The sequence below is a fragment of the Sinocyclocheilus rhinocerous genome, unplaced genomic scaffold, assembly GCF_001515625.1.
Source record: "Sinocyclocheilus rhinocerous isolate Xijiao unplaced genomic scaffold, SAMN03320098_v1.1 scaffold2, whole genome shotgun sequence".
NCBI lineage: Eukaryota > Metazoa > Chordata > Actinopteri > Cypriniformes > Cyprinidae > Sinocyclocheilus > Sinocyclocheilus rhinocerous.
The window spans coordinates 847,199-858,310 of NW_015655572.1; the positions used below are offsets into that span (position 1 = coordinate 847,199).

Genomic DNA, 11,112 nt, shown 5'->3' on the forward strand with positions numbered 1-11,112 from the left:
TAAACATTGAAGAATAGTAAAAAAAATTATAATGAATATGTTAGTCTATATGGTGCATGTACATTATTTAGCTAAATGCCCCTCTCAACAGTTTATTTTTCTATCGGACTAATGAGTTTATGGTCACCTAATAACGTTGTTTTTTTCTGAGGTAAATGTGATATATATATATATTGTTTTGTATAAAGAAAAATATTGTTATAAATAAATATTTAATTAATATAATTTTGTTATTAATTATTGTTATATATCAATGTCAACAAATCATTGTTTGGGCTAAACAATATTGTTTGGGCTATATTTTTTAAATAAACAATAATAACAGTCAACTTATTTTAAAGTTGTTTTTTTCAGGACGTTTGCATGACTGGTCTTTTTTAAAGCAATAATAATATCAAAGGTAACTTATTTGAAAGTTTTTATTCAATAATTTTAGCCTTTGTCTCATTCGAAACCCATGATGTTCGTATGCCCCTCAAATTACAAACAAACAAATACTTATTTTATTCAGAAACTGAAAAAAAAATAGTCATAATAATAGTAAGAGGTCTGCTCAGGGTCCATTTGCTGCATTTTTTATTATTAGATTTTTTTGTCATGTTATCGACCTATGGAAGCCCGTTTCCGCCACTGAATAAAAAATAAAAGAGGTAATTGTGACTTTTTATCTCGCAATTCTGACTCAGAATTGCGTGACATAAACTCGCAATTGCGAGACATAAAGTCATAATTGCGAGACATAAAGTCGCAATTCTGAGAAATAAAGTCAGAACTGCGAGATATAAACTCGCAATTCTGACTTTTTTTCTCGCAATTCTGACTTTTTTTCACAGAAGTGCGTGATATAAACTCACAATTGCGAGTTATGAAGTCAGAATTGTGAGATATAAACTCGCAATTCTGAGAACAGTCTTTTTCCCCCCTCAAAATTGGACTTTAACTCGCAATTGCGAGTTTATATCTCACAATTCTGAGAAAAAAAGTCAGAATTGCGAGTTTTTATCTCGCAATTCTGACTTTATAACTCGCAATTGTGAGTTTATATCATGCAATTCTGTGAAAAAAAGTCAGAATTGTGAGATAAAAAGTCGCAATTAACTTTTTTTTTTATTCAGTGGCGGAAACGGGCTTCCATATCGACCTATTCACACAATACCAGTATTTTAAAATCTTAAGACACATGTGGAAGGATATAATGACAAATATAATCAAACAATAATGAATATTTACAACTGACTTAACTGATTGTTATGAACATTTTTATATTTTATTGCAAAAAGTCACTACCAATTTCACAATTCCATTTCAGACAACATCATCTGATGCTATTTTGAGAATATGAAAGATGAAGGAAAGCCTGAAACAACACTGACAACTGCTGGACTAATTGCAATAATCACACATTAATAAAATAAAAATGCTAAATGTATTTTATTTCATTAGACACGTACATGACATAACATAAGTCAAACAATAAGCATCCAGCTGCATTTTTTCCTTAAAGTCAACATGAAATCACCAATTTACTTTCTTAATGCACATTCCTGGTCAAGTCAAGTTTATTTGTATAGCACTTTTCATAATACACATTGTTTCAAAGCAGCTTTACAGAGTATGTTCATGATCTAATAGGCTCATGATAAATAAAAGTTTTCTCACTGAATATCCCATTTCACTCAGAAATACATCACATTATGGAAGTAAAATGGGTTGCGAACATGATCAGAGTATGAGAACAGCGCTTTTTTGGCAATCTACTGAGAGATTTCTCTTCTTGTAAAGGACAATACACCATTAGTTTCATGCTCCTCCTGGAAATCTTTCTCTTCACACACACCTTTCTCCTGAAGGGAAAAAGAAAAGACAGATCAAAAACTATGAGACCAGCCAAACTACATTTTTTGTCCAATTAACTGCCTAGAAATCATGTGAGACACATAAAACAAGCCTAATTATAAACCCCCTCTTTATTTTCAAATAACTTAGGTCCTTGAAAAGGCCAAAACCATTAATCACATGAGCCTTTGAGTAGAAAAGCCTATAGCAATACACTTCTGATGCTCATGCAAGCTCAAATGCCTCCTCACCAATCACAGTGGAGCACAAAGCATTCTGGGTATAGGCGAAGTAGACTTTATTGATTTTTCTTTCTTTGTCTTTCACAATAGAGCTTTTTCACCCCAGCTATCAGGGTTATATATAGAGCCCGGGACCCTTATCTTATTGGAGCAACAGTCCAAACATGGGGTGCAATTTGTTTAAGCTCAACAAAGGGGGGCAATTTAATTTGACAGGCTGTTCTTAAAACACACACATATGACAACATCCATCAAAACACACAGATGTGTGGTTAAAAACCTTGATTAAAGGTTTGAGACGTCAGATCTGACGTTTAAAACATTAGAATAAGCATATTCACTCAAGAAGCAGAACATCCTTCACCGTATCTCGTTCTTTCTCCTCTTTCTTTTTCTCAGCTTCCATGATGTCGAAGAACTCTCTCTCTGCACGCGCCACCAGCTCCGCTGCGCTCTCCTCCCCGTCTGCCTCTTTGCCCTCGTCCTCTCGGCTCTGTTCAGAGCGGCTGCGTTCCTTCAGACGCATCTCTCTGTGCCGAGCTTCCAGAATCTTCTCCCGCTTGGTCTCGCGTTCAAACATCTGCAAAATACACAAGTTCAGTGTATGATAGATGGATGTACAGTACATACAAAAGTTTTTTTAGTGTAATTTAGGGGAACTTTTCTTTCCCCTAGCATAATTAAAAAAAAAAAAAAAAATCTAGTTTTAAAAGCATTCTAGTTTTATATTACAGATTTTGTGTTCTTCTCATTGTGTAAATTACTTTGTTTTCAATGGACAAAATGTTAGATTAGCCAGATGTTTGTTTTCATTAAATTGATCAAAAGTGATAGCAAAGGCATATACAATGTTAAAAATATATGTCTCTTTCAAATAAATGCTGAATTTGAACTTTCTTTTAATCAAAGAATCTTGAAAAAAAAAAAAAAAGTATCATGGTTTCAACAAAAATGTGATGCACACACAACTGTTTTCAATGTTGATAATAAGTAGACATATTTCTTGTGCATATTACATATCAGCATATGTGACCCTGGACCACAAAACCAGTCATTAGTAGCACAGGTATATTTTGTAGCAATAGCCAACAATACATTGTATGGGTCAAAATGATCAATTTCTCTTTTATGCCAAAAATCATTAGGATATTAAGTAAAGGTCATGCTCCATTAAGATATTTTGTAAATTTCCTACCATAAATATATCAAAACTTAATTTTTGATTAGTAATATGCATTGCTAAGGACTTCATTTGAACAACTTTAAAGGCAATTTTCTCAATATTTAGATTTTTTTGCACCCTCAGATTCCAGATTTTCAAATAGTTGTATCTCAGCCAAATGTTGTCCTATCCTAACAAACCATGCATCAATGGAAAGCTTATTTATATGCTTATAAATCTCAATTTCAAAAAATTATGACTGGTTTTGTGTTCACATATGAGAATGATTTCTGAAGGTCATGTGTCATGTGAAAATTCAGCTTTGCCATCACAGGAAATTATGTTTTAAAATGTATTAAAATATATTAGTTAATTTAAATTGTAATAGTATTTCACAATATTACGGTTTTACTGTATTTTTGTTCAAATAAATGCAGCCATGGTCAATTTTGAACAGTATTATATCATGTATATTTTTATACGGAAAAAAAAGGAGAACTGTATATTGCACATGTCCAGGTGTGTTTGTGTCTGACCTCCGAGACCAGGGCCTTCTCGTTCTTCTGCAGCGTGCACAGGCCTGCTGAAATCTCCATCAGTGTGGTAGTTCCCAGCTGAGAGCCACAGCCCAGGAAACGGCCGTTATCTTGCACTCGGATGCTGTACAGGGCTTCATCACAAACCTGTGAGAAAAAACACACACATTGTGACATCGTCAATGTTTCTTAAAATACATAACGCTGAGATATGGGACTGTGAGATGGGTTCAGTACAAGGAAGAGACATTAAGCACCAACTTTGAGGCTGAGAGTTGGGTCGTTCTGTTTAAACAAGATGTCCCACACGTCCAAGGTGCCGTCCATCTTTACAGTAAAGAAAACCGAGGGTCTGACTGGACTCCAACAGCCATCTAACAGATGGGCCATGTGATACCTGCAGAAACAGATTAGAAATACTGGCACCTGTGCACGTGTACCAAACAATACCTACAATACCATTTAAAAGTTTGGGGTTGGTAAGATTTTTAAGTGTTTTTGAAAGTCTCTTTCAATGCTCAAGGCTGCATTTATTTGATCAAAAATACTGTAAATATTATTATGCTAGTAAAATAGTAAATGCTGTAATATTATGATAATTATTACAATTTTACAGAACTGTTTTCTATTTCAATATATGTGACCCTAGACCACAAAACTAGTCATAAGTAGCACGGGTATATAAATAATTAGGATATTAAGTAAAGATCATGTTCCATGAAGATATTTTGTAAATTTCCTACAGTGAATATATCAAAACTTAATTTTTGATTAGTAATATGCATTGCTAAGAACTTCATTTGGACACCTTTAGAGGCGATTTTCTCAATATTTTGATTTTTTTGCACCCCCCGATTCCAGATATTCAAATAGTTGTATCTCAGCCAAATATTGTCCTATCCTAACAAACCATACATCAATGGAGAGCTTATTTATTCAAATGTGTTATGGAACGCTTATTTATTCAAAGCTTATTTACTCAATTTAAAAAAACTGACCCTTATGACTGGTTTTGTAAAATTTAATTTATTACTGTGATGCAAAGCTGAATTTTCATCATCATACTCCAGTCTTCAGTGTCACATGATCCTTCAGAAATCATTCTAATATGCTGATTTTGTGCTCAAGAAACATTTATTATTATCATCAATGTTGAAAACAGTTGTGCTGCTTCATATTTTTGTGGAAACGGTGATGGGTGATTAGTAATATGCATTGCTAAGAACTTCATTTGGACACCTTTAAAGGCGATTTTCTCAATATTTTGATTTTTTTGCACCCCCCGATTCCAGATATTCAAATAGTTGTATCTCAGCCAAATATTGTCCTATCCTAACAAACCATACATCAATGGAGAGCTTATTTATTCAAATGTGTTATGGAACGCTTATTTATTCAAAGCTTATTTACTCAATTTAAAAAAACTGACCCTTATGACTGGTTTTGTAAAATTTAATTTATTACTGTGATGCAAAGAAAGCTGAATATCATCATACTCCAGTCTTCAGTGTCACATGATCCTTCAGAAATCATTCTAATATGCTGATTTTGTGCTCAAGAAACATTTATTATTATCATCAATGTTGAAAACAGTTTTGCTGCTTAATATGTTTTTTTTTTTTTTCAGGATTCTTTGATGAATAGAAAGAGCAGCATTACTTAAAATTAAATATAACTCTTTTGTAACAATGTAAAAGTCTTTACTGTCACTTTTGATCAATCAAATCTGTCCTTGCCAAATAGAAACTTTTTAATGGTAGTGTACATAAAATTGAGAATCCCCCCCCTCAATAAATAAATAAATTTGTAATGCAGCATTTGAACAACAAAACAGAAGTTACTTGGTCCACATGATAGAGGACTCTTTGATGTCCTCCGACCAGATGCGGGCGGTCCAGTCAGCCACGGTCAGGAAGTTCTTAGGAAATAATGGGTTCCTCTGCAGGGCGTAAATGGGACCATGGTGTCCGCTGTATGTGCATACAATCTTCTCAGCTGGGGTTTTTGCTTTGCGATTGCATGAAACCACAAGACCCTGCTCTGTGCCCACCATGAACTTAGTGGGCTTGTGTAATAAAAAACAAAGCATGTTTAAGTTCTCAACATTTATATCTACAAGTGAGCCAAAAACTAAGAGCTTCTCTTACCATAGTGGTCTCAAACTCCAGCGAGACTGCACCAAGGGCACTATCAAGGTTCCCCTTTTTACTAGGGTCCAGTACGAGTCTCTCAGTGGGCTCACTCATCTTCCGAATGTCCCACCACAGTACCTGGTGTCAGAAGCGAGAGTATCTTTTATCTCTGATGACTTCATTAGTATGCAATGCAAGTCGCAGTGAAATATTGTGTGGTTTATTTCTTTATTTTTAGACTTTTGTGTCATTGCACACAGACCTGACCATCTGTAGAAGCCGAGAAGATGTCCGTGCCTGTCTTCGACTGCAGCCAGATGACTTTGTAGACAGGATCTCTATGGCTGTGTTCGATGGTGGACATCTCTACTGGCTGGCTGCCTTTACGAGTGTCCCAATATGCTGATAATGGGTTAAATAATAAGGTGGTCATGCATAAAAAAAACTCAAGGTTATTCTTGTGCATTTACACAAATACATCTACAGATGCCATTCCAAAGTACATACTCATTTCATCCTTGCATTCAGTGCCATAGACTATTAGTCTAGCCATTAGAATTTACAAAGAGCCACATCTGTTTTATCTAGCAAATGCTATTCAGACAAGGTCAAAGGTACTTTTTTCCATTAACCATAATTTATTGAGAACTAAAAATGCACAGAGCGACTGAGGCCAATCTAATTACATCACTAAAAGAGTTCAGATGGTCATAAGTGTTTTGGTTGCTGGAATAGAACATGATTAATTGTGCATCCAGAGAGGCGCTCAGGTGATCAAACCCACCGATTTGTCCGTTGTAGCTTCCCCCAACAAGAATGTGTGAATCTTTTGGGTTGTACTCCAGACATACAAGTGGAGATACAGGTTTTAGTGTCATTTCAGGTTTGTTGGGATTTTCTGAAAGTGAAAAAAAAAATGTTTTCAATATTTTTGTCTTTACTATATGTGACACATGACTCAGTTATATCACAGAAAAAGAGCTGTTATTATGTTATACCAATGTCCCATATGTAGGAGTCGAAGCTCGTGTCATTGGGTGCTCTTTGAAACTCCACGGAGGAGTAGGCCACAGCAAGTTTATGGTTGCCATCGGGGTGCCAGGACAAACTGGTGGCTGTACGCTTCACTTCATTCGGGTCTCTAGCAAAAACAGATACCCCGCAGATACCCAAAGTATTCAAAATTATATGACTCAATTGTTCTATTGATGTAAATAATTCTAGAAAAAAAGAATAATTAGATTTTTTAGAACAAGTCTATCCTAATGTGTACTTGTAAATAGGGGCTAATAATTGTTTGATAATTGACAATAATAATAAATTGATTATTGATAATTGATGATAATAAAAAATGTTTCTTGAGCTCCAAAAGAAATAAATTAATTGTTGATTAATTATGATTTTATATACATACATAAATACAGACAGACAGACAGACAGACAGACAGACACACACACACACACATATATATATATATATATATATATATATATACACATATGATCATTATATTAATGCATCCTTGCTGAATAAACTATTAATTTTGCTAAAAAAACAACAACAACAACTTACTGATCCCAAACTTTTTGTATGGTAACATATACGACAGAAATTAAGATTAAAATATATTTGGAAAAAATGGCTGAATTTAAATGAGCACAATATTTATCCAAAATTTCCGAAGCATGACTCAATTTATATGACTATTTATATGACTCAATAGAACAATTGAGTCATATAATTTTCAAATGGTTGAAAAGTGCAATTATTAATTTAAAAAAGTGACCTTGTTGATATATTGCTCTATCATTACAGTTAAGTGCGCTCACCTGAAGACATTGATTGTCTTTGCTGATGGCTGTTCCTCTGATTCCTCCATTACCTCCTCATCCTCATCCTCAAAGAACTCCTGGTAGATGTCAGTGGCGTTGTTCTGCTTGCAACAGTGTTCCATGAGCTGCAATGGGCAAAATTGGGCTTGTTTTTCAATAAAGAAATCAAAAACATGTCTTCTGAGATTGAAGTCTCGTCTCATATATTGCTCATATAATACATGATGTTTAACACTTTATGGCACTCACACCAGCAATCTGCATGATGGTGTTCTGATAGTGTTCATCCTTCTCCACTTTCTTCCTGTAGCGGATGGTCGCCTCCATGTCCTCTGGATTGAGATCTTTCGGCCAACCTCCTTCCACATGGTTTACTCCTCGTGACTCTGATTCAAAGCGCTCTGTGTTCACCTGAGCATGACAAGAATTTCATGATAATTCAGTCCATGATGGAAAAGAATTCATATTGTTTTGTTATAGTGTTAATGCTGGTCTCACCTCATGCTCGGACATTTCCTCGGCACACTGAACTGTCACATTACACGGATCTCTCACTGTGAAGTTTGCAGCGAGGGACGTGTCAGGAAGAATGTCCACATGCAGCTCAGCTGGACGGTCGGAAAAGTTACACTGGCGTCCAAACTCACTGCGCTTCTTTGTGTACACATACACAATCTCCATTTTAGCTAAAGGTAAGACATGTTAAAAGAGGATTGTGTAAACAATTCTTGATTAAATATGCATTTTTATACTTTTTTTTTTTTTTTAACATTAAGTTGTAGGTTAAAATGTTTGCTTTCACTAGCTAATTTTAAATTATGAGAAAATCATGCTGGTGACAATTATTGGGTGACAAGTTAATTTATTAAAATACAAGTATTTCATATAACTCCTCAATAAATGATGTAATAAATGTTTCTATAATTATTATACATAGACTTTTTACTTTATTTTATTATTTACTAGTTTTAGAGGAATTATAGTATGTCTGATGAGAAAATCCAACAGGTGACATATTATGGGTGACAACTTAGTTTTTAAAAATACAAATACGCCATATATCCCTTCAATTAATGAGCTCATAAATGTTTCTATAATTATTATACATGGAGTTTTTAAGTTTTTTGTTTCAAATATTTTTTTAGAGGAATTATAATATGTCACGCCCACTTAGTGATGAGAAAATCAAGCGGAAACTCTGAAAACAACATTGTGTGTTGTAAATAATCATTAAAAAACGTTCATAAACGTTTTAACGTTTATATTAAATTACAACACTGACTAAACCTGCCATTACAAAGCCTCTGTTCACAAGACTGTCTGCTTAGTGCTTACTAAACGTCTCGTTCCTGATAAAAACTTAAGTCTGAACCTGCTTCGTTTATGTAGCAGCACCACAGTAACGTTAGTAGCCCTAAAAAACTCCCCCCCTTCTTTCCTGTGAAGAACGTCCAGTCAAACAGCAGCACAACGATATCATTAAGGTCTTCAAAAAACAAAGTATGATTATTATGTAGGCTACATTTAAATGAGCTAGTCAACGGTCGTGCTTATACACATTAAACAGAACATACCAAGGCATGTATAAGTCTATGGCAGGAACCCGTTTGGTGTTAAATGTTTCAAAATAAGACGTGAGTAATCTTACCTGATTTTGTGACGCTTTCTGGGTTTTGATGGTTTTAGTGCTTCAGGTCTGTAGGAGTTTACCGTATCCTAGCAGCGCGGCGCGAGTGACGTCACATTTACAGACATACTTTCACTCTCTTCAAACGAATTAACAAAATATTGCTACTAAATACAAAAAGCAATTAATTGTGCTTAGAGTTGTACATATAGATATATATGCGCTATTTTAGAATGTTACGTTCAAATTAAGCTAACGTTGTTGACTGTTTTACTTCAGGCTTTCTCTTTTTTGCTGATTAGACAACAGCGCCAGTAGAGGGCGCCATATATCAACACATATATCATAGGGCACAATGAGGGAAAAAAAAATATTTTTTCAGGAATTATAAAAGAAATATACGATGGTTAAATTAAGTTTAATTTCAGTTTATTATTTCATTATCATTTATTTAACTTTCAGCAACGCATCCTTGTCAAACATTACTAGGCTACTGACCGCTATGTGACATAAGGTTTTGAGTCAAGACGTTAGGCCTACATAAACGCTTGTTTTATCAATTCATTCAATCATATTCTCTCTCTCACAAACTGAAACCATTATATGATAAATCGTCATATTTCTGCAATGGCTAATAGGATTAATACCTTATGTAGCTATATAATTAAAATAGTAGATCTTAACCATAAAGTAACTATTTCACCGAATTAGTATTATAATAATCAGGTTGGGGCTGATCAGGTTGTCATGTAACTTATACAGTTTATTAACACTGTTGGTCAAAATAATTTTATATTTTTGTACTTTTTTATCAATTCATTCAATCATATTCTCTCTCTCACAAACTGAAACCATTATATGATAAATCGTCATATTTCTGCAATAGCTTTTGGGGCTAATAGGATTAATACCTTATGTAGCTATATAATTAAAATAGTAGATCTTAACCATAAAGTAACTGTTTCACCGAATTAGTATTATAATAATCAGGTTGGGGCTGATCAGGTTGTCATGTAACTTATACAGTTTATTAACACTGTTGGTCAAAATAATTTTATATTTTTGTACTTTCATATTTGTTTAAAGGTTTACATTTTGTTGCAAAGTCCAACATAGTGTTTTATGGCAGCGTTATCAGTGTGACAACACACCCCATATAGTGTAAAAACATGCCCAGCTGGCTAATTGAAGTGCCTATACATAAATGTTACTTTCAAAACTTACAAGTTACACTCAACAGATCTTAATTCAATTCAAAATGGTTTTATTATATTCATGTTTCTGTCCTCTAAGTTAGACAGAAATCAAGCACCACCCTCAGTAGTGTCTGCAACACAGTGCTATTCATGCACCCAAAGTATTAAAATCGGTTTAAAAAAATGTATTAAAAACAGTCTAACTATGCAATAAGCCAAATGGATGCGACCATAAATCTCAAATGAGAACACACTGTGCAAGCATCTGTCCAAGTAGCTGATTTTATCAAACAACATACTGAAAATGGCACACAAGAATGGAGCAAAGAAAGAAATACAAATAATCACACAACACTGGTTATCATACAGGTTATTTACAGCTGGTCAACAGGTTAATACAAAGCATATGCATTTGCATCATGGGAAGAAATTGGCTCAGAGTGCTCTCTAGAGTTGATATGAGAAGATCTGCGATTTTAAGTCGTATAACTCGAACAAGAAACATCACTTGTGGAACAATTTTTGATCACGTTGTGCTTAAAATGCCT

At 34.2% G+C, this 11,112-nt stretch overlaps 1 protein-coding gene across 1 annotated transcript; it reads right to left on the reverse strand.

Annotated features, from left to right (window-relative positions):
• Nucleotides 1-1,717: 1,717 nt before the first annotated feature.
• LOC107718540 (dynein intermediate chain 3, ciliary) lies at nucleotides 1,718-8,434 on the reverse strand. The gene is made up of 12 exons (XM_016525637.1): nucleotides 8,240-8,434; nucleotides 7,991-8,152; nucleotides 7,739-7,866; nucleotides 6,907-7,049; nucleotides 6,693-6,806; nucleotides 6,171-6,310; nucleotides 5,924-6,046; nucleotides 5,618-5,841; nucleotides 4,038-4,173; nucleotides 3,777-3,923; nucleotides 2,443-2,658; nucleotides 1,718-1,844 (listed from the first exon to the last, which is right to left on the reverse strand). Exons 1-12 carry the CDS (start codon nucleotides 8,420-8,422, stop codon nucleotides 1,755-1,757), a joined length of 1,806 nt encoding a protein of 601 aa, XP_016381123.1. The 5' UTR covers nucleotides 8,423-8,434; the 3' UTR covers nucleotides 1,718-1,754.
• Nucleotides 8,435-11,112: the final 2,678 nt, after the last annotated feature.